General features: G+C 42.1%; 1 protein-coding gene across 1 annotated transcript in view; it reads left to right on the forward strand.

Moving 5' to 3' along the window:
* LOC115098742 (glypican-5-like) overlaps positions 1-24,909 on the forward strand; it is a 1,173,655-nt gene that overhangs the window by 232,532 nt on the left and 916,214 nt on the right. Inside the window, exon 3 of the mRNA XM_029615616.1 lies at positions 6,819-6,878. Within this exon, the coding sequence (XP_029471476.1) occupies positions 6,819-6,878 (60 nt within the window). The remainder of the gene's footprint in view (positions 1-6,818; positions 6,879-24,909) is intronic.

A 24,909-nucleotide genomic window follows, 5' to 3' on the forward strand; every position in this document is an offset into this window, starting at 1 on the left:
ATAAGGCTAGGGGATAACTGCTTGGAGCGGCAGTTACTACCTTAGGAAGCTTGCTGGACAGACTGGGTAGATAATTCAGCTGACATTACTATGTTTCTATGGAACTGCCTGATGAAATTGTTCAGGTTTCCCATGAGGGGATAATTCCTTTCCCATAGGGGTGACGCCCAGGCTATGTGGGACTATGGTCTCTCGGAGATTAGCAAGATTAAGAAAAAGAACATAGGTTACCTTGGTCCGATCTGAAGGAAAGTTGTTGGCCTGCAGCTCAAAGTGCATTAAGCACTGATTAACAAAGCCTCTGGAGGCCTGAGATCCCCTCCATATCTGGGTGAAGTGGTAGATGTGACATGGGTCCCAGCAGTCAGATGGCATGACGGGAGGTGATGCGATGGGCGCTGGAGCTGATACTTGGGCCTGTATGTTCTCTAGGCACATGGCCAGGCCCTGGAGCAATCCTGCTCCTTTTGCTGCTAGACCTGGTGGACAATTGAGTTACGGTCTTGGCTGAGGGTGAGTTCACTAAGTTCATGACCTCAGCAATCTGTCACAGTTTGTGAACCCTTGGCTGTGACATAGTTCACGCAGACTAGTAAGCAAGCCCACTAGGCCCACACTGACAGTAGTTGGACACATACTGGGAGAAGATTTAGGGCTTTGCCTTTAGTGGTTCACCTTTACGAGCCCCATTCCTCACAGGTTGAGCCCTTGGGTTGCAGGGGCCAGCAGGGCATAGGTGAGCTAGCTCAGCAAAGGGGTGTCAGTTTGCCATTACCCTAATGTGGCTGAGATTTCTTAAGTGAATTCAGAATGTCTAGCTTCCCTAAAAACATGGAAACAAAACCCAGACAAAACCACCCACAGCAAACAAACCAGTGATTCTTCTGTTATTGTGTTGGTGCCAACCTCATCGGAACAACAGGCTTTTACTCTTTCTTTTCAGGCTGGATTCCCAGTCTCCATAGGCTCTTACACATCATCTCCTGCAGGCTCTGGCTCCTCCAGGTCCTTCACTCCTTCATTTGTGGGAAGAAATTACATTTCTCTTTTTCCTCCTCCTGTGTCATGCCTTTTATCTGTCATTCCAGTTGAATAGGTGCCCTAGAGTCTCCGCCCTCTTTTTCCCCGAGGGACCCACCCCCATAGCCCCAGTGGATATTGCATTCTTGTCTAACCATTTGAAGAGCTACCCACTCATCTTGTTTCCCTTTTCTGGGGAATTTAGCCTTTCTCATGGTTCTAGGACATGCCTGCTCCCCCTTCCCCCCCCCCCCCCCCCCCCCCCCCCGATTGTCTATGCCATTTCTCATTGGGGATGACAAGTTATTTATTTTCTGTTTGCACCATGCCCATGTCCTGGGGCACAGTGGCTATTCCATCACATATGCCATGGGAGTCCTAAAATGTTCCCTGATTGTATTTTTATATTCACATAATAGAATAAAATGTGTATTGTGTTTTTGGGAAAGAAAATGGAGTATTAACATTTCAGACGGGCTAAAGTGACGTTTTAAGGATTAATCCATATTTTTACATGGTAATCCCAAGCCTTCCAGTTGAATCAAGAGTTTTTTGCTTGTATTGTAGTACAACATGACATTCATTACATAGTTATAACAATGATTACAGTGTTTCAGGTTTTATGTCTTCTAGTGCATATTAGGAATGTGCAGCGCCAAAATTTTTGGTTGTTTGTTTATGGGTTTAGGATTTTTCTTTTTTCTTTTTTTAATTTTTATTCAATTTGTTTAATGGTTTTTTTTATGTTTTTCATTTGCTAAACATTAAAAAAAACCATTAAAGAAGAAAATAAGCCCAAAACAAAAAAAAATAAAAAGAACCGATAAAGAAAAAATGGGCCTCTGACGACGAAAGCTGGGCCTTCTGGGCTATAAGACTACCTGGGCTGAGCTTAGCACTGAGGCCTATGCAGTGGCCAAGCATGAAGCTGAAGTCTGAGCCAACGCCTAAGACAGGGTTGGGCCCAGTGCCAAGGCCTAATCGCAGTACTGAGACCTAGGCACAAGCTGAGCAGTGCCAAGGCTTAGGCTTTGGTTGGGTCTAAGGCCTCCAGTTGCTTCTGCCTGGGTCCTGGTGCTGGAAAAATGATGCCATCCACTTGAAGGATAGCAATGAAGTGTCTTCACTTCAGCCCATTCCACTGATGTGGCTGGCTTCATTTTGATAAACAGCCGTACATTTCAACAGCCATATATCACATTGGCGCTGTCCATGATGGAGGAAAATACTAAAGTTATATCATTTCAGTGCTGTCCCTTAGGCAGACAGCATCATACTTAAAGTACCGACTTCTGGGCAGCAGCAATGGGCCCGGCCTGGAACTCGAGCCAGGGCTCTCAGACTTCTTTTATTTTTTATTTTTTTTAAGTTCCACGATTATGAAAAAATACCTGAAAATTTTAGGTTTTTTTCATAGAAAGCTATTTTTTCATTCCATTTCAATCATTGCATTTATGGCATTCATTAGAAACAAATTCACATCCTTACTGCATATTTTGTGAAATTCTTTTAATATTTACTTAGTCCAAATGGCAAGCAACATGAAGATGCACAAGAAAACTTTATTTAATTTGGTGTTTATTGCTCACTTTTTTAAAAAGTATACTTTCACTCAAGGCAGTATTTAGAAAGGAATCATATAACCATACATTTGAATGTTCATTAGGTATGAAACATCGGTATGTGTGGAAATAAAGTTTAATGGAAGGTTGGACATACAGATTGTTGTCAGTTATATGAAAGCATATTTATAAACGGTCAACTGTGGGAAAAGCAACATTATAATTCGAGTTCAAATTTCAGTTATTTACAATAATTTGATCCTAAGTACATATTCATAATTGATTTGCATAAAATATACAGAAAAAAGACTTCATAGTGATCAGTACTTCTTACTATTGGATGCTTGACTGAAGATCCAGGTTTTAACCTCCTTCCTAAAAAGGAAGTAGTTATTGTTTTGGTAAATATTTCTGGTAGCAAGTCCCAGAGGGAGGACGCTATTCCTGACAAGACTGTCCAATGAGTGTCAGCATACTTTATTGCTTTTGGTGATGGGATATCTATGGAGCTTCCTTGGGATGATTTTAGATGTCTGGTAGTTTGCACTTCAAATAGTCTGAGCCATTTCTCTTTAAGACTTTGAATGTTAGACATATGATTTTAAATTTGATTCTCTAAGGCAGTTTTTATAAAATAGGTGCGATGTGGTCATACTGCTTACAGCCTTCTATGAGGTGTGCTGCAACATTCTGTATTAATTGAAATCGGTGGAGGCTCTTTGATGTTAGACTGTTATATATTATGTTGCAGTAATTCAGCAGCTGTCAGATCCTCGTGCTCAACATCTGCTGCTATTGGTAAAGACAGATTTTGAAAGTTGCTTGGATATGAGGAAGCATGGATAAATCAGAGTCTAGCAGGATTCTAAGGCTCTGTACCTGAGATTTCAAGGTTCCCAAAAGAAATTTTAAGGTCAGGTATTTTGGCCATTTGCCTTTTGTGCCCACAGAAATTCTGTTTTACTTGAGTTTAAGCTTAGGCCTGGATTTTCAAATATCGCACAGGTTTGTGAATCCCACGGTAACGGGGGGCGGGCCTGCGAAAGCCAGCAGCGATCGCACCACCGTGGTGTTATCGCTGCCGGCTTTCGCACCCAATAGCGCCACCGTGAAAGGTGGTGCTATTGGTTGCGCTGCTGGCGGCGATATGGGTCTTACCTTATCACCGCCAGCGGTTACCGCTGCTTCTTCCCCGATGCCTCCCTGACTCCTCCTCTTCCGGTCCCGACTCTGCCCCTATCAAGCTATCGCATGCGAAAAGTCTCTTTTCGCGTGCACAACCGATAGAAAATGACCCCCTTAGGCCTGTATTTTCTATTGGCGCACAGCTTACTGAATTCTGCGGTAAGGGGGGGCGGGGGGGGGGGGGTGAGGCGAGGGGGGCGGGCCTGCAAAAGCTGGCAGCGATCGCACCACCGCGGTGTTATTGCTGCCGGCTTTCACACACAATAGTGCCACCATGAAAGGTGGTGCTATTGGGCACGCTATTGGCGGCGATAACAGGTCTTATCTTATTGCCGCCAGCGAAGTTACCGCCCCGTCCACCCTGACTCCGCCCCGACTCCTCCTCTTCCGGTACCGACTCCGCCCCTATCAAGCTATCGCACGCAAAAAGGGACTTTTCGCAAGAAAATTTAACGATCCATTATTATAATTGGAAAAGGAATGTGTTATATCATTGTTCAATCAGTAAGGCAAGATCTAATGGTATCAGAGCTTTCATTCAAAATGAAACTGTTGAGGATGGGCAGACAAGATAAGCCATGTGGTCTTTTTTATGCCCTTATGTTTCAGTGTTTCATTTGAATAAATGCCATTATTTAGATGATTTTTATTTAGCTTTTCACAAAATTTTGGTGGGGTTATTAAAAAAAATGTTTAAAACAGCAGTACTATCAATTTTTCTTTTTAGACAATTTTGTGTAAGGTGGATCAATCAAAATAGTTGGCTACCTTCTTTATTGTTGTTTCTTTCTTCATGAGGTAAGAGTTTGAAAGCTCCTTCTGCTTAGCCATTATGAATCTAAGTAAACTGCGGTGTTATCCTGCTAATTCTAATCAGATCCAAATGCAGGCAACACACTGAAACATGTGTAATCCATTATGCACCCAGGTACTGATAAAGGAAAGTCTTGATGTACTCTCTACCTAGCAGCTATGAAGCTAGGTTAAGAGTACAATTTACAGATCTCATCTTTGTGTACCTTTCACCACTCCAAATCACATCAAATCTTCACTGTCTATTGTGCTGTTTGTACCTCTGACTGTACATGTAAAACTATCACCAAAACCTAGCTCACCACCAAAATCTCCTTCTCAGTGATGCAGTATCTGGAAAATTACCCTAACCATACCCCTATTTTATCGTGGGCACTAGTTTTTGCAATTTTATAGCAAAATGATGAATCTAGGTCTATGTTGGCTGGATAAGTAGCTCCTCCTCAGAATGCCCATATACCATCCACCATTTATCGGACTAAATACTTTGATAAAAGACCCCCTTAGTTTGTTTTATTCATTTTAAGATTATCAACTGTAGGTTTCATTTCTTTTGAGTATGTATGTAAAGCTGTTCATCGCCTAGGCCTTTTGTGTTAGGCGATTCAGAAATCATAATAAATGTAAATGTAAATATACACAATTTATCAAAAAGATATGTCCATATACATGTTTTATAATTCTGTGATTTATCTAGTACTTTGTATTAGTTCATGTAACCAGTTACTAAGAGGGTTCTTTTGGCTCTCTCGTCAAAATAAATTCAAAACTTTATTAAATAGAACAAGGTATAATAAACTAAAACACCATGGGGCAGATTTTAAGACATACACGCGGGCGTACATTTGTGCGCGCAACCCGGTGCGCACAAATGTATGCCAGGTTTTATAACATGCGCGCACAGCCGCACGCATGTAATAAAATCAGGGGTCAGCGCACGCAAAGGGGTGCACACTAGTGCAAATTGCACGCGCCGAGCCCTTGGGGAGCCCCGCTGACTTTCCCCATTTCCTCCGAGGCTGCTCCAAAATCAGAGCGGCCTTGGAGGGAACTTTCCTTCCACTCCCACCTTCCCCTCCCTGTCCCGCCCCTAGCCCTAAAGAAAACCCCCCATACCTTTGTTTTGGAAGTTACGCCTGCCAGAGGCAGTCAGCCAGTGTAACTTGCACTCGCCAGCTGACTGCCGGCGCGCGATCCTCCTGTGCCGTAGTCCTCAGCCATGCCTCCTGTACTGCCCCCGGACTGCCCGACCACACCCCGGACCGCCCCACCACGCCCCTGGACTGCCTGCCCGCCCCCCGTCTGCCACCTGCCCATCCAATCAGAAAGCCCCAGGACATACACACGTCCCAGGGCTTTACGCGCACCGCAGGGCCTTTTGAAAAGAGGCCAGGCATGCATAACCCCCCTACGAGCATAAATCCTCCTGGATTTACGTGCGTAGGTCTTTGAAAATATGCCCCCATGTGTGATAGAAATAAAGTTAAAAAATTAACATAAAGAACATAAGACAATGCTGTCTTTCTGCCATACATGTTTTTTATTTGTTTGCATACATTTTTCTATTTAATATGGTTTTGTTTTTATTTTATTTTTATTTTATTTTACATTTGTACAGCATCACTTTAAAGCAAACATTGATCCTTTTTTTGTCAGGCTATTTAGCCTGATAGCTTGCTGAATTCATGTTTTTGTCCCTTGAAGATTCTCTGATACAATTTTGTGCACAAAACAATATCCTTCTTAAATAAAGTACCGGTATGTAGTGCCTGTTCCTCCTTGTTTTGATTTGTAAATTCTCACTTGCAGTTGGGGATGATATCACAACTACACCAACTCCATATAGAGAATATCATGTGTATTAGATACACCAATGGTCGTTCCACTATATATTAATCAATATATTAATAATTTAGGACCAGATTTCTTCTCAAATATCAAAAGAACATCTCTTCAAAAGCATCCTTGAGTTGAAATATCTGCTGCCTGATTATATTGCTTTATTTTTTTTTTGTGGCCAGTTTTTAATTGTATCTAACCATTTTATTTAAATTCTATAATTGTTTTCATACTTATTTATTTTCTGGTTGTTATCCTATGCATGTGCTTGATAACATTTCTCTTAAATAATTTTTACATATTTTTTCTTTTGTTTTTCATTTTATTTTCCTCATTTGCCTGAACTCCTGCTTTCACTTTACCTGCTCTGATGCTTATTACCCTCTGGCCCATTTCCAGTTCTCTGCCTCTGAAAGCTTCAAAGAATGAAAAGCCAAGGAGTTTGAAAAAAATATCTCGGTAAGAAAGACAAGAGGCAATAAGTAGTGTATTATCTCTGTATTCTAAGACTGCCTGTTCATTCTATAAGGTTGTTGATGTCCTTGCTATGTTGTAGTAGCTTTGGTATGCTGTAGAACCAACTGGATTTAGCTTGCAGCTGCTTTTTAAGATCAAATTACAACTAGTTGGCACTAGGGATGTGCATTCAGATGATCCACAAATAAAAACCATAATGAATGAATTGATTTTCAGTTTGGATCAACTAAACTGAATGAGTGCATTTCCTCCCAAAAAATATGAATTATTTTCAGCTCATTGGGCTTAGTTCCATTAAAATCTATAGGGGAAAGACAGCAATGCATTTTTTGGATGAAGTCAAAGAGAGTGGAGCCATTTGGGGGTGGGTGATACCTATCCTTTTCTCTCAGTGCTACAGCTGGATACAGATGCAGTCCAAGACAAAGGGAAGTAGGATCCATTTTACAAGGGACCAGCCAGATTGCTACACATATCTACTTCTCCTTAACAAAATACAAGTGGCAGCTGGATGAGGAAAGTGCAGTCAGTAGCTCTATCAGGGGCCCAGCAATAGGGTTCAGGTGAGTTGTACTGCATACCTGGTGATGGTGTTTTGAGGTGTGGGCCCTTGGTCGCTGCAAGAGATGGCACCTCCCACAGGGCAGACCCCTGCTGGGACTTGCAGTGATAGGTTAGCTCCAAGCACAAATGGACACAGAGAAAGGTAGTCTTTATTATACTGCAACGTAGATGGTAACCCAAGGAACGGGCAGTGATCCCAGCCAGAAGAGGAGATCTCTGATGGCAATGTTCCGTTTGAAAGCTGCAGAGTGGCAAGGCAGTCACACAGTCTCACCAGGTCCCGAGAGGGAGATGGGTCCGGCAGTGGTCCGCAGTGCGGGGTAGGCCGAGGATCTAAGTAGAGAAAGATGAGACAATGCAGAGACAGAATTGGAGCGATAGTACTTACTCTGATGCTGGCAGTTGTAGTAGGAGAGAACCCCGAGGAGCGGAGGTCCGGGACAAAGTAAGGCCCCCGAGGAGCAGGTACCTTAGGCGTCCTTGTTGGTAACAGGTAACCCTGGAGGGTGTAGAGGAGCGAGGCAAGGCCCCAAAGGAGCGGGTTCCTAAGTCGTCCTGGAGCGGGAGTACACAGAGCAGCAGCAGCATCTGGTAGAGAGATCAGTATGGAGGATTCCTTGCTAACTCGTATTAAGAATCGTGAACAGAGTTTAAATACCAGAGCTCATGATGTCATGCGGTGGGGACGCCCCCAATGTTCCCGCCATGATGCACGTAAAGGACGGGGCTGCGCGCACGCACGTGCCCTAAGTGACTCCGGGAGAAAGATGGTGAATGCAATCGCCCATGCCAACTAGGGACGCCGGAGGGGTCGGCCTGGAGAAGCGGAGGCAGCCATCTTCCCAAAAGGAACCAAGTCAGGCAGGAAAAAGGTGAGCAATAGAGGGTGCAGCCGTCTGCGACCGACGGGTGCAACAGATGGAAGAGTGCTATACCTTGGCCCATATCTTAGCGATGATAAGGAAGATGATGGAGAGCTGGTGCCTAAGCTGGAAATACATGATCATTGCTGGTTTTTTGTTACAGATGGAGGCAGCAACATAATAAAGGCAATAGGTGATGGAAACTACCAGAGGATCTGATTCTTTGCAAACTTCCTGCACCTTGCTGTAAGGGAGGTCCTGGATCTGAGGGGCAGGGAAGGTGATAGCTGAATCCTATGGAACCTCATAGAGAGATGCAGGAACATAGAGAGGAATTTTAACTGGAGTGTGATTAATGAGTAGCAGCTTTGTGAGAAGCATTCAGCAGTCTGGGTACCTCTCCACAGCTTATTCAGCATGTAGGCACTAGATGGATTTCCATCTGTCTAATGATGCAGAGGGTAGTGGATCAACAGACATCTCTTCATAAACTGTCTCTGGATACTGAGATTGGTGTGTATTGTCCCTTGGGACATCAATATTGGTTACACATGATGTAGTGTTCTTATGATTGCTTTATTATGTGTCTCTTGTGAGCCACCTAAGACATAGCATAGGCGGCATATAAATACATTTAACCATCACCAAGGATGCCATGGAAGATACTGAGTTCAACAACAGCCATCTCAGGCCAGGTCATCACCATTGTCAGTATTTTGGAGGAGAAGTTTCAGGATTTCTGGCTGAAACAAGAATTAGCACCCGAGGTGTTTGGTGCTCATGGACTCCTTGTTACAGCAAGTGGAAAACTAAATCAAACCCTTCACTCAGCTGGATCATTGTGTTGCGGGATCACTAGTTGGCTTGCTAGCTGAAACATTGGAGCCACAAAGCTGGGGTCCATCGGGGGGGGGGGGGGGGGGGGATTAGCTTCCTGGACTCTTGCAGTTGTCATATTTGTGATTAGCCTCATTAACTCCCAATCCCTGGCTATAGTCACTTGGTGGTGGGGGGTGGGGGGGGGGAGAAGGAGACAAAAGGAAAACACACTGACCCTCTCAAGCATGGTTCTGGTGTTCAAGGCAAAGGAGAAACAAAAATCACTAAGTCCATCACTGGTATGCAACCAAAAATTTAACATCAGCAAAATCAATGTGAGAAAAACCATGGTCTCCTTGTTCATAATACTCCACTGTGGTATTCTCCTCTCTGCATCAGCATCCATCTCCAATAGTCCTTCTCTTTGAAGGGTAGGGTAATCCTATTGAGCTCCAGCATCCAAATACTGGAAGAAGGTGGCAAAACCCCTTGTTCAAAAAAACTAAGCTTCAGAATTAAATAGAACTGACTACTCCTACTAGAATGTCCAAAAATTTCAAACCTCTGGCTGTTGATTTTTTAGTAAAGGCAAAAAGGAAAAACAGAACCCAACACTTCCAGACTCCGGGGTCCTCCCTTCTGTAAGGAACTGGTTCCACTCCAGCCATCCAAAAGTAGCAAAATCCTCAGATCTCCAAAATCATCTCCTTGGGCCACTTCCAATATGAATCAGAGGAAACTCCTCTCTTCCTGGTCAGCCACTTTGGGGATGGAAAAGACCCAAATCACACGCTCAAGGGGATTTTTATACTCCCCAGAAACCTCCCACAAAAAGGTATGTATAAAGCAAGGGGAGGACTCCAAAAATGCCCCCATAATTATGAAGAAAAATTGAGCAAGATCTGAGTGACAGGTAAAGCCAGGTCCTATTTATATGCTGGATACCCTGTGTGACCCACCGATAAAAGGGGCATCAGCTTCCAAAAAATCTGGCTTACTGGAAGGAGAAGCTGGTGATTAGGGTGCAAATTGGCAGCAGCAGAGGGGCAGTGGGATCAGCGAGTAAAGAGTGGGCTCCCTACACAGTACTGTTAGCATCATCAGCACCTTGAAAGCTACCACTTCCTCCTTTCCTTTATTTGATCCCCCCTACACACACTCTTGGCTACCATACAAGTTTCTCTCCTGCCACAGGCCATAGCTAGAACAGTTGGCAACAGAAGAAACCAGTATACAGCCTCCTCCTCTTCTGGCAAAGGAGAACCCTGCACAAAGTGCAGTTATACGGTATCTTGGACAGCCCATTAAGGTCATGGACATAGACCCATTTTCATACTGAGCATACAATACTATGATCTGGTTGAACTTTTCAAGGTCACTGAGCATTCCTAACTTTAGCTTTATTGGGTCTACCAAATTACAAATCAAGAATACTTGACATGAACAAAATAGTGAGAACTCTAAATTCATCAAGAAAAAAAAGAAAAAGGAAACCATCACCATATCTAGACCTCAAAATGGGGACATTATTAAGAAACATTAACAAAGTTATCATATCAATAATATACCTAAATTCAACCTAATGCTCTAAAAACAACTCTATGGAACAGCTTGATTGAAAGAGAACTTATTCTCCAAGAACCCTTCCAGTTGTTCAGAATAAAATGGAGAAACTTAACTCCCTCCTAATTTCCTTTGCTTTCTGGCCCGCAAACCGGCATGTCTAGTGAATGGGTATTCTCAATGGCAGAAGATATTGTGAGTCCACATCATTCACGGCTGGCACACTAGTTGATAGAAAAGTTGGTCTTCCTTAAGATAAACCTCCCTCTGCTGTTTTTCCACTGATTTTCCATGCAAATGGCAGGAAGAGTGCACAACTATACTGAAGCAATGCCCATGCTTTTGGCCTCATTTCCTTGCTGTGGTGTTGCCTGTTGCTACATTTGTTGCCACTGCCCATCCTGTTCCATGTGCTCTGCCTCTTTTCTGGATCATTGCCCCACTGTGTTGTTGCCACTCTTGCTGCTGCTGCCCAGTATGATCCTGCTAAACCTCAGCTATCATGGTTCTAATAAGGCATGGCTTTCCAAACCTGTCTTGGGGATCCCAAAGCCAGTCGGGTTTTTAAGCCTTTTAGGGGGTCATTTTCCAAAGCGATTGCATGCGAAAAGTCCCTTTTCGCGTGCGATCACTAAATGGGGCCGGAGTCGGGGCGGCATCAAGACCGGAACAGGAGGAGTCGAGGTGGCACCGGGGCAGATGCCGTGAAGATATCATGGACAGCGAAAAGGTAAGAACCCTTTTCGCTGTCAATTTCGCGCCCAATAGCACCACCTTTTATGATGGCGCTGTTGGGTGCAAAAGCTGGCAGCGATCGCACCGCAGAGGTGCGATCGCTGCCGACTTTCGCAGGCCTGCCCCTCGCTTCACCCCCCTGTACCGCGCGATTCAAAGAGCCCGGCCTTATTAGAGAATCTAGGCCTTAGACGGGCAACTTTTCAGTTATCTGTCTAAATAGTTTTTTGAATATCAGCCTCCTTGACATTTTGGCACCACTCTTCATGCTCTTGCCTAGCCTGCTTCGCCAGTTTGATTTTCTTTTTTGTTCAGTACTTCTCACACTATGCCTTGGAAGGAGAGGGGGTGTAAATGCCAGGGGGAGAGGGGTAGTGGTTTGATGCCACAGTAGTTGCTGCCATACCTCTAACTGTGCATTGGCTCATGCCACTGTTGATGCCCTTTGTCTTCTTTGGTGCCTTATGGTGCCACTATTTGCGGATTTTTTGCATCTCTCTCGGTGCTGTGGGGTGGTAATGCAACTCTTAATGTCTTGGGGTGCTGTTTCCTCTGCTGCTGCCAGCTGCCAGCAAGTTTTGTAAATTTTGGCTTGAAAGCCACAAATTTAGGGCCTCATTTTCTAAAGTATCGCAGGCCTGCGATACTTTAGGTAATGAGGGGCGGGGGGCCGAAACGGGGGGCGGTCCTCCGCTAGCCAACAGCGATCGCACCACCGTGGTGCAATTGCTGCCGGTTTTGCACCCAATAGCGCCACCATAGAAGGTGTAGCTATTGGGTGCGAAATAGGATGCGAAAAGGTCCTTACCTTTTCGTCGTCCGCGGCGTCTTTGCGGAGACGGCCCCAGTGACGCCCCGACTCCTCCTCTTCCAGGGCCAACTCCGCCCCCATCTTGGTATCGCACGCGATAAGGGACTTTTCGTGTGCGAAACGTCCCTTATCACGTGCGATCCGGCTGGTAAATGACCCCCTTAGATTCTTAAGTAGGATGCATTGCTTCTCCCATTGACTTTAACGGAAAGTATTTAAATGAAAGACACAGATGAGCTTCTGATCTGTACCAAATAAAGTAAACAAAATAGGAAACTGAAACATCAATCTGAACAAAAGATTTTTTGTTTGCACACCCCTAGTTGGCTCACTGACCCTTAGGGAGTCAAATTTCCAAGCTAAAGATGATTAATGTGGTGATATTGCATTTGATTTTAGAAATATGAAGCTATTTGATTATTTTATACAATATATTGAAAGTTTTTCATGTTAAGTAATTGCAATCCAAAAATATATTATTTCTTTATTATTTTTATATGACACTTCATCAAACATGTACTCTCGGTGGTACAGAACATAGATCAATAGAATAACAGTAGTGTATAGTATAACAGTAGACAAAGAACAGTAGTTTATATGTATATTGTTAAATCATGTCTATTTATTGCAATGTCCATCTTTAACTTTAAGAGACAAAAGGTAAAGGAGGTGCCTAGGTCTCATTCAAGCAGGTGCAGCTATTAAAAAAAAAAAGTAATAGTTTTAATAAATCTTTCTTCCAGTAAATTATTCCTTATGCAGTTTGCTAATAAATTCTTAGATGAAGTATGATGTGTGGAGAAGGCAACACTTAAGCTATTGGGGCAGTGTTCTTTGAAGGAAAATTCATATTTCTGTGTCATGTAGTTCAGATTTCAGTTGAGAGGTTTTAAAAATTTACTGAAAAATTTCCCTTTGCTGTCATACCCTGGTGTTCTTTTTGGCTTTTTTCCTTAAAGTCTTAGGACACTTTTAGAAAGAATAAAGATGCTTTATTTTAAGAATACTTTTACTCTCTAATATGGGATTCAACTTGTTTTTACATTCTAATAGATTTGTGCTTATAATGAAGGCTAAAAGTAATGTATGCAGTTCTGTGCCATATCATTTTCTGTATTTTTATACTATATTGAAGACAATTTAAAAACAAAATTTAATTTTTTTTGTTTGGTATAACTGCCTTGTGTAGCTTTTTCAGAATCATCATTGATATATAAACTGAAAAGTTTTTTAGAGCTCTTTCTTTCCTACTAACAATGTCATATCATTTTTGTTTATACTATGTAACTTTGCCCTTAAGAGGGGATGTAGAATTAAGAGTCAACAAACAAAGCTGTAGGTGATTCCTTGTTATTGGACTAACCTATGTAGGCCTGGCTAAGCTTTCCCTTTGAGAAATAAAGGAACATTCCAGCACTGAGAGGTTCAAGGCATGCAGTGGCTAGTTTGAGTAATATCAAGGGCCCGTCCCCTGAAGGGTGGGTTGTCAGAAATTATATAGGTGACTCAATGAGACACCCTGAGGAATAGGGAAGGGACGTCTTCCAGGGAGTATAGGAGAGGCAGCCAAGGGGGGAAAGGACAAGGGGGGTGTATAGGAGAGGCAGCCAAGGGGGGAAAGGACAATTGCCATTATAATAGAAGAATGGTGCTCTTTCCTGGCCTCTTTTTGAGCATGGGTTCCAGAAGAAACCTTGAGAGCTGTTTCAGGATGCTTACTATTACTAGGTCTGTAGAATAAGAAGCTCATCCAAGAAACAATACCTACCATAAATATGTTTTGTTTTTTTTAATTTATATTTTATTAATTTATATAATCATTATGACATTATACAGTCACATTACATTACGGACAATCTCATTATAACATACAATAACCATTTTACAACGGTTCAAAAAACATAATCTGAGAATTCCTAAATACCATGAAATAAACAGTCATCCAATATTCTAGACATAGAGCCAAAATATCTGAAGAAAAATTTTAAAACAACTGAAAGTGTAAGCTTCTATAATTCTAAACAGCAACTATTCTTAATCACCTATCAACTTCTTCGCTTCTAAAAATGTTTTAAAATCCTCTGGTTCGAAATATATATATCTATTATTTTCAAACCTAACTAGACGCATGGATATCTGATCACCAATTGAGCTCCTACTTGTTCAGCAAGGGCTCTCATTTCTAAGAACTGCTTACGCCTCATTTGCGTTGCTCTCGTAATATCTGGATAAATCTAGATTTGATGGCCTTGAAATTTCACTGCTCTATTTCTAAGGAACAATCGTAATATATTGTTCCTATCAGAGGGAAATACAAATTTAACTAAGACCGTTCCTTTTTTTTCAATTACCTGTTCTGTAGAGTTTTCTAACACTTGAGTTAAATCTAAAGGTAATGCCTGCTCTTCTATTAAGTTAGTTGATTTAATGAAATATATTTTAGAAATAGGAGGATAGGCCTCTGATGGAATTTTCAAAACTTCAGACATATAGGGATAGATCTTTAAAAAATATGTGATCGCGTACTTTTGTTCGCGCACCAGGCGCGAACAAAAGTACGCTGGATTTTATAAGATACGCGCATAGCCGCACGTATCTTATCAAATCCGGGGTCGGTGTGCGCAAGGGGGTGCACATTTGTGCAACCTGCGCGCGCCGAACCCAGCGCGCGCTGCCTGTTCCCTCCGAGGCCGCTCCGATTTCGGAGCGGCCTTGGAGGGAACTTTCCTTCGCCCTCCCCCCACCTTCCCCTCCCTTCCCCTACCTAACCCACCCCCCCCCTACCTTTGTCGGCAAAGTTACGCCTGCTGAAAGCAGGCGTAACTTTGCGCACGCCGGCCGGCAGCCCCGCTCCGTCCTCCGGTCCCGGGGGCTGGTCCGGAGGCCTCGACCACGCCCCCGGGCCGGCACCATGCCCCCGGCCCCGCCCCCAAAACGCTGCGTCGTTTCGGGAACGCCCCCGGACATGCCCCCTCCCGCCCCTTTTCGAAAGCCCCGGGACTTACGCGTGTCCCGGGGCTTTACGCGCGCCGGCGGCCTATGCAAAATAGGCACGCTGGCGTGCGAGGGCCCTGCACACATAAATCCGGAAGGATTTACGCGCGCAGGCCTTTTAAAATCCGCCCCATATTTCTTAAACTGATCTAACAGTAAGGAATATCTTGCTAAAGGAAAATTTATAACCCTTAAGTTTAATTACCTAGCCTCATTTTCTAATTTTTCCAAACTCCTAGGGCTAGATTTTAAAAGCCCTGCGCGCGTAAATCCTCCTGGATATACGCGCGCAGGGCACTCACGCACCTATTTTGCATAGGCCGCTGGCGCGCACAAAGCCCCGGGATGTTCGTAAGTCCCAGGGCTTCATAAAAGGGGCGGGAGGGGGGTGTCTGGGGGCCGTGTCTGGGGTCAGGGGGCGGTCCGGGGGCGTGGCGACAGTTCCGGGGCGTGGCGACAGTTCCGGGGCGGTGCGCGCAAGTTACGCCTGCTTCAAGCAGGCGTAACTTGCCCAACAAAGGTAGGGGGGGATTTAGGTAGGGCCGGGGGGGTGGGTTAGGTAGGGGAAGGAAGGTGGGGGGATGCAGAAGGAAAGTAAATCGGAGCGGCCTTGGAGGGAATGGAGGCAGGCTGCGTGGCTCCGCGCACGCAGGCTGCCGATTTTGCGCAGCCTTGCGCGCGCCGACCCTGGATTTTATAAGATATGTGTGGGTGGGGCAATTTCATAGTCCCTCTTTGATGATGTCAGAATAAGGAAATTCTCTTCCTGGCTGGGCAAAACTTGAAATCTCACCCTTACCGGCTCAAAACACAAAGTTTCCAGGTAATATTGAAGTTCTGGCATCTCTTTCACTCCCACGGACTGCTTCTCCCTCCATCTCCTCGTATGCAGCCGTGGGCGGGGCAATTTTATAGTCCCTCTTTGATGACATCAGAATAAGGAAATTCTCTTCCCGGCTGGGCAAAACTTGAAATCTCACCCTTACCGGCTCAAAACACAGTTTCCAGGTAATATTGAAGTTCTGGTGTCTTTTACACTCCCATGGACTGCTTCTCCCTCCATCCCTACCAGAAATATGTTTGAGAATCTTTATCCAAGTGGGAAGATGTTTCCTGAGTTCTGGGATATATTTAAGGGAAAGTAGACCTTTCAGGAGCCAAGGGAAGTCTAAGATTTCCTGATACACTTTAGGTGCATAAGGATTGAGTTTTGAGATGGTGGACTGTTTAAGGACATTGTCTGATCTATTTCTGGGTCAGCTACTATTTGGAAAACAATTTTTGATTTTTAGTTTAAATCTTTTTTTATTAAATTTTAACAAAGAAAGTAAACATACACATTGTTACAGTGAACATATCAGGTACACTGGTTTGTTCTGTTCAGTGGCTCCCATACCTAAAGTAAGAATCCCCTTAAACAATAGAACCCTTCTATCCCTCCCCCCGCGCCCCCCCCCAACAGGGCATCCTTTCCCATGTCCCATTTTCAAGTGCTACACCTCCATTAAGTACCTTGACTAGTATCCAAATCATTAAGAATTTCACTGCAGGCCTTATGTGGCAGTGATTGCAAATATAAGTCCCATATTTACAAAAATACTTTCTTTTTCTGAAATAAATCAGTTTTTTCAGCTTGCTTTTCAAACATGGACATGGTATAAAGTTGATTTCTCCACTGGGATAGTGTTGGCAGGTCTACTTGCAACCAGCATTGTAAAATGACTTTGGGCCTCATTTTCCAAGAAGTTACCGAGTGTGATAATTCCGCAAATTGCGCTAACAGCAGTTAACGCGATTTGCGAATGTTTAATTTTGTATTCAGGGGGTGGAGCAAATGTAAAGTAGGGAGGATTTATCGTGTGCTGCAAAGTTAGCGTGGCTCCTAACGCAGCCAATAACTACACCTCTTTCATTTGCATTACGTTGTGTGCTACAGGCAGAGAGAGAGAGAGAGAGAGAGAACCTTGTCATAGTGCCTCCTCCCTAGACAGGTATTTGTATCCCTATGGGAGGCCCACCTAGTAACTCGAGGTGAGGTTTAAGTATTAGTGTAGGGGGTTAGGGGCCACTTTCACATTCAACGTGAGATGTACGAACAGAACAGTGGTCTCTTGTGAAGATTTGATGACCTACGGAGTGAGGAAACTCACCCAAAGATGAGATTTGTGCAATGTTCTCTCCACCTAGCTTGATGTTACCGAGGTAGAGAGTCCATCAAGCTAGGATGAGAGAACATTGTACAAATCTCATCTCTCTCTCTCTCTCTCTCTCTCTCCTCTCCCCGAGCCTGCATCATACTGAAACAGTCATGAACTGTGATATACTGGCAATGTAGCCCAAATTGGGCTAATAGTGCAACTTGCGATAACAGCCTTTCGCATAGCTGATAATGCAATTTGCGATACAGATGCTTATTAGCATAAGCTACACCCCTTTTTGGTATTGCATGCGATATTGGAAAATGAGGCCCTTTGCCAGTAGAAGGGCTTTTACGAAGCCAAAGTTTCAAATACCGCTGATACACTGCAATACCTCTCAGGGTATCAAAGAGGAGTTTGTGGCCTGAAGAGGAAGCTGAATCTGTGTTATTTGAAAAATATTGTTAGTATCTTTATTCTAAAATACAGCATTATGTGAGCATTCCCAAACCGATGACTTAGTGTTCCTAGAGCCAGATTACATTTAATGCACAACTCAGAAGTGGTATTGTTCAATTTACATTCTAACTTCTGTGGAACATAGAATTTCATGAAAAGTTATATTGTGTTTCTGGTAACCCTATGTTATCAATAACATAGCATAATTGTTTAAAACATTGCGCATAGTGTTCATCTGTAAGTTTACATTCAATTTCACCCCACCAACTTTGAACAATTGCCCCATACTCAACTTTTTTGTCCCCATCGATTTACAATATAAAAAGAATATTGTATGGAGATCTTGACCTTCTACATTAAATATATCAGATAGAAATTCCCTGTTCTCGTGCATCCAGTCCTTCGCACCTAGAGATTGTATGTAATGTCGTGTTTACAAATAAGCAATGAATTGTTTATCTAAATCAAACTCCAAGTGTATCTGTTGAAATATTTTAATATTGACCTCCTCTTCAAGAAATTGTGAAATGACCCTTAAATTTTTTCCCTCTCAACTATTAAAAATCCGAGAATGAAAGCCAGGTAGGAATCCTTTGTTACCCACCAATGGCAAGAATTGAGAAATGGAAGATTTTAAATGAAGCACAGAGCAAACATACCTCCATGTTTGAATAAGTGATGCTACTAGGACATCATCCCAAAGGTTACCAGGCAAAGCTGCCAGAGAAGAATGTATTACAAATCCTGGACTAAGTAGAATGAGGATCTTACATGCCTCAAGTTGCAAGCAATGTTATAAAGCCTTAAATCAACTAATCCCAGACCTCCCACGTCCCATTTACTTATTGGTTTGTTTAACACAATTCTAGGCTTCACATGCTTCCAAAGATACCCCCCCGTAGAAGTTTCTCAAAATTGCTCATGTCCTGTTTTGTTTGGAAGCATGGGAATGTTTGAAATAAATAGAGTCATTTAGGCAAGATTATCATTTGGAAAAGATTAACTCTCCCAGCCAGTGGCAAGGGGAATTCTTTCTAAATTTGAAACAAATTTTTGGTGGTTTCCAATTTCCCCTTTTCGATTTAAACCGATCTGATATGGTTTCTACCATGAAGGTCGGTATAGAAAAGTGTTAAATAAATAAATACACTTTTGGAAATTTGTTTTATATATTTGTGATGGGTTCCTATGCAACATTATCCCCAGATATCTAAAGGACTCTGACACTGTGCGCATTTGAAAATCCATACCCCAGAGGTGTCACACTTTATTCTCAATGGGCACTGCCTCCAATTTATCATAATTCCAACTTGTAAAGATTCTTACCGAATTAAGCCATTGAAACAGTTCATTTACTCTATAAGTGGCTATGTAAAGACTCTTGTAGCTCATATAGGGGTGCAGGGAACCTACTTTCTTGTAGACAAAAAAGATTGGGACCCTTGCAGGTGAGGTGGAATTTGAATGAAACCTATTTCCAGATTACCTATCAAGAAGTCTTAAAATATCTAGTTCTATTTCAATTCCACTCAAAAGAAATGTCTATACCATACTGTACACTGATTAGACAATAATAGATATACTTAGGAAGGAAAATATTGACTGCAACTGTATAAAATACATCATAGAAGGATTCATATTTAGCAGCTAATTCCAGAATAACCTTAGTTGCCGCTCCACAGTTTACTTCTGAGTGGGTTGTCTCTATAGGAGTGAACCTTTTTGTAGTGAGTTTGGTAAACAATTCTGAAAGCATAACTGAGACTGGAACATTACCTGTATCTGATTATTTAATCATGAAACTCTAGCCATATCCAATTTTATATAATTATATAGGAAATGTTTAGTCCACAAATCAAACTAAAAACACAAAACACAAATGTCATTTTTATTTTTTATTTTTATTTTTATTAAGATTATTTTATGGTATTTATTTAATATGTTTTTATATTGTAAACCATTTTGATGAAATTATATTTGTAAAAGTGGTATATAAACAGTTTTAATTAAATAATAAATAATATAGATAAAAAATAAGAAACCATAAAGCTGTACCTAACCATCACTGATACTAATAAAACAATTGCAATTTTATATTTTGTTATTAGCTTTTATTATAATCTGCTTAGCATGTTTTAAGTCAATATAAGCAGAATATAAATCATTTTAAAAACAAAAAAATAATTCGATTTTGACCTTGTTAACTTTCCGTAAATAGAAATTTCCTCCATAAGAACTACTAAAGATGTCACCGGGTCTTTCACGTGGAGGAGGATGTCAACGGCAAACAACACCAGCTTAAAACCTAACCTTTGATCTGTAGCTATTGGGATTCCCTTAATATTAGCATTCTCATGGATTTTATATAACAAAGGTTCTAGTGACAAAATAAATAATGAGTATAAGAGATACCTCTGCCTTGTACCTCACTTCAAGGAGATACTATATGAATATATCTGTTAGCACAAAGAGAAGCCTATGGGTCATGATACAAAGTTCTTTTGACCTGAACAAACATACCTTCTATCCCAAAGGCTTGTAAAGTTCTGAACATAAACTCCCATTCCAAACTATCAAAAGCCTTTTCTGTGTCTAGGCTCAACAAAATAGATGACATTTGCTGATGATGACTACATCCCACAAAAACTATAATTCTACGGACATTTGTCACTATGTGCCTACCTGAGATAAATCCCATCTGTTCTTCATTTAAGGTTGGTAGAACCTTTGCCAATGATTTGCCATGATTTTCTCTAAGAGCTTCACATCAAAGTTTAATAGCTAAATCGTGTGGTATGAAGCTGGGGATGTGGGATCTCAGCCCCCCTTTGGTAAAACTGAGATCATAGATTAAGTAGGTGCAGAAGGGAAATGTCCTAACTCTACTAACTCTTTACATATCTCTCCCAATGGACCAACTATCTTTTGGACCAAGATCTTATAAAACTCCGAATAAAAGCCATCCGAGCCTGGAGCTTTCAACAATTTAGCTTTCTTAACATTTTGCAAATTTTCTTGCAATTGCAAAGGACAATTTGACCTTTCCTGTTGCTGTTCTGATACCCTAGGAAGGTGTATGTAGCTCAAGTAATCGCTAATCTCTTACGCATCTCCTGGGTTTGCCGAATATAAGCTTTGGTAATATTTTCTGACAACACTGCTTATCTGCCTCCCTGAATTCACCAAATTTCCTTAGTCATTCCTTATTGTTGTAACATACCTTGTCCCCGCCCAGTTTTTTTGTCAGATTAGTCAGGGACTTGCCCACCCTATTGCCGAAGTGATAACATTTACATCTATAATACATTACCCCATTTTTAGCCTGTTAATGTAACAGCATATTGAGAGTAATTTGCGTGGCTACAAAATTTGTTTTAGTTTTCCTACAGAGATTTTGCTCCGACTTCCTCTAATTGTGTTGAACTGCTTCTCCAGATTCAATATGAAAACAGTGATTGCCTTTTTTTTGCAGTAGAGTAAGAAATAATGTCTCCCTGTAGCACCACTTTACCCGACTCCCTGAAAAATTTAGGTGACTTTCATTATACCAGTTGTGAGAGGTGAACTCCTCCCTTTAAGTATTCTCGGAACCTTAGATTGTTATACAAGTAGTTAGGAAACTGCCATTGGGTACTGTCCGATACCCCTCAATATCTATCCATACTGGGGAGTGATCTGAAATAATGAGAGACCCTATTTGGGCATCCAAAATTCTTGAAATCATAGCTCTACTATACAAAATGCAATCTATCTGGATTGTATAGTATGTGCTCTAGATACATGTGTATAGCTTCTCTCTCCAGGGTGAAGGACTCTCCATATATCTACTAAATCTAGATTTTTGCAGATATAATCTATCCCCTTCCTCAAGGCTATTGCAGGGCTCCCAGACACCTAGGAGCAATCCAACTGACTATTCTGGACAAAATTGAAATTGCCTCCTACTACAATCAGGATTTTAGCATAGGGCAATAACAAGTTAGCAATCTGCATAAAAAAGGAATGCTCATAGGTATTGGGAGCATAAACATGACGGAAGACAATGGATTTACCAAATAAAGAACCTTCCATTACCTAAAACCTTCCCCCCTTATCTGCAAGAACCTTTGATACTTGAAAGGGCATTTCTTCCCCTACAAGAAGCGCTATTCCTGCTTTCTTTGTGCCTGACTGAGAAGAAAACACTTTCCCCACCCATTGATGACATAGTTTATTATGTTCAGCCTCACCCTTGTGTGTCTCTTGAAGCATAGCAATCTGGGCTCTTCATCTTTGCAAAGCCTGCAAAAACTTATAACTTTTAAAAACTGAACCCATCCCACCTACATTCCAGGTCAGACTTCTAAGTCCTGTTTCTGTCATTTCAATATCAAGCCATAAGATCTTACCTGAAAAATTTTCCCACTTACAAAATCAGTTGGAACCTCCCAGCCTAAGCTCCAACCTAAACTTTGAGTATAACCATGGCTAGCCAAGATGCTATTTACTCTTTCCTTAACCTGATTTCCTCTGTCATATCCTTTTAAGCTCTGCACCTCCCTACCCCTCCTCCTCCTGTTCCCTCCCCCCAACCCCTTTTTTTAGTGGAACAAATGTCTGAACCAAATACACTACATTCATATTTGGCTGCAACAAGTATTAGGAGTCGCGCTTTTTATACTCATTTACACACAAAAAAAAAATTTTCACCTCGTTTTTTCTGTCTCATATCCAATATCGAAATCAATGGAAATAATAAATGCTGTCTGCGCATATAGAAACGGCATTTTCTATAGAGCACTCAATTTATACTGCAAACACTGGATCTTCTCTGGTATATATATTTTGTCTAAAGTTCAGATGAGCTCTCTTCTGCCTTGTGTTTTCTTTGCCCAACCTTTCTATGCCTTCAGCCTCATTACTCTTCTTCTTCTCCATCAGCTGCATTGCAAAACATTTTTGCACCTCCTTAGGGGATTCAAACACATGGGAGGCATTATGATATATAACTCTCAACCTTGCAGGAAATTGATGAGTGAAACGGATGTGGTGCTTCACCAGCTGAGAGCACAGTGGAGCATAGGCCCTGCACTGGGTGGAAACAGCCACTGAATAGTCAGCGAAAAGCAGCACCTTGGAGCCTTCAAATTCTAAATGCCCATCCTTTTGGTATCTTCTCAGGATTTCATCCTTATGATAAAAGTTCAAGAATTTGGCAATTACAGACATAGCGTTCCATGCGTGGGATCCCCATCTTGTTCAACAAATTCAAGGCCTTTGCGATCTGTTTTCCAAGTCCTCCCCTCTCAATTCCAGTTTCTCTGCCACCACTTTTATTTACTGCCCTAGCGTCTGCACTGTCTCATCAATCCCCGTGAGGTGAGATTCAACATCTACGCTCCTTTTAGTATTTTCCATGAGTAATGAGTGCAAAGCATCAAATCGCTGATGAATTTTCCCTAACTTATCCAGAACTGCAAGGAATGTGTTTGTAATATAGCTATTATCCGATTCTGGGGCTGTTAGGTCACTCACGCTGTCGGTCATCTTAAGCTGCACTGGATCGCTTTTTTCTTTGTGCACTGATTTTGCTGCCATCCAGCTTCCAAATCCAGGTAAAAACTGGCTCACTAGTACAAGCCCACCTCATCCTCCATACAGTTTATCTTTTTGGAGCTTAATCCATCTATTAAGAGCTGTGATGTTCTGTGATTCAAGAAGTGGGAACCAGAGCCGAGGAAACATGTCCTAACACTCACATCACATCATGTGACTCCTTCTCAATTTTTTTTTTTACATTGATTTTTCTACTGCTGAACTTTTGATTTGTTTTCAGTACAACTGTTTTTTTGTTTTAGAACACAACTCATGATGTATGAACTGTCTCCCACCCCCTCTAAGAAACTGAGTATAATTCCATGGGTCTTACAGGTTAGCCTGTCCCCCATAGCAGAATTTGATTTTTCCAGACATTGTACTGAGTTATGAAGGGCTCTGTAGTCTCTGAAGTGGAAGGGGGTTACAAAATTTGGCCTTAAGGGGGCATAGCTAAAGGGGATGAAGGATTATATTCCAAACTATTTTTGTATTTTTTAAATAATTGTAATTCTGTACTGTTTCAGAGACTGTTCTTGGTTAAAAAAAAATATGTACATATAGGAATTCTTAAAGATGGCGCCCACCAATGGGGGAGTCAATATGGAAGATTTTAGGGGATCTGGCAGGATTTGCCATTCTGTCTCCCTACTAGTAATATTCCCCCATCCGATGCAATGTTTTGTTGCAGAAAGAGGATTCTGAACAGTCAGCGCCTGCTTTCTTAACGTGCCACCAGGTACCCCCCCTGGGGGGCACCATGCAATATTCTAGGGTCGCTTGTGTGCCCCTACGCCTCCTTGCTAAGGAGAGCCTGAATTGTGTCGGCGGTCCACCGGTTAGGAAAACAGACGCAGAGTTTATCGGTGTCTGTTTTCTTAAATGTCACACAGCCAGGGGTTCAGGAAATGGACACTTCTCAAATGAGTGTCCGTTTCCTGCACCCGACTGCTGGTGCTTTATTTTTTTGTTAAATTGCTTTAGTTTTTCCTCCTACTTAATATTGCAATGATATTAAGTAGGAGGCAGTACAGAAAAGCAGTTTTTTCTGCTTTTCTGTACTGGTTTAAAGAGCGCTTAGGTATTAATGCCTGCTCCAGGCAGGCGTTAATTTCTTATCGCTAAATGTGCATCCTAGATGCACTTTTTTTTTTTTTTTTTTTTGCATAGGGGATGAATAGCTAATAGCCTTATTCACATGCATTTTCATGTAATGAGTATTATTAGATTCATTCCATGTAGGACGTGCTTTGTAGAGATGCTAATCCCCTTATTGCATAAGGGATTAGTTAGCACCTCTACAACCCGCGTCCAACTGCGGGTTAAGAGTGTGCTTGGCTGAGCACACTGTATTACATTGGCCCCATGGGAAGGAGAAACACCTTGGGTTTTAGGTGGACAAAAAATGTCCATTCTGTGTGCCCAAAGGTGATGCTGAGGAGAAAATAACCCATGTAACTTACTAGAGGACAGAGTGTATGTGGTAGGGGAGC

Source organism: Rhinatrema bivittatum, chromosome 9, assembly GCF_901001135.1.
Source record: "Rhinatrema bivittatum chromosome 9, aRhiBiv1.1, whole genome shotgun sequence".
Taxonomy (NCBI): Eukaryota; Metazoa; Chordata; class Amphibia; order Gymnophiona; family Rhinatrematidae; genus Rhinatrema; species Rhinatrema bivittatum.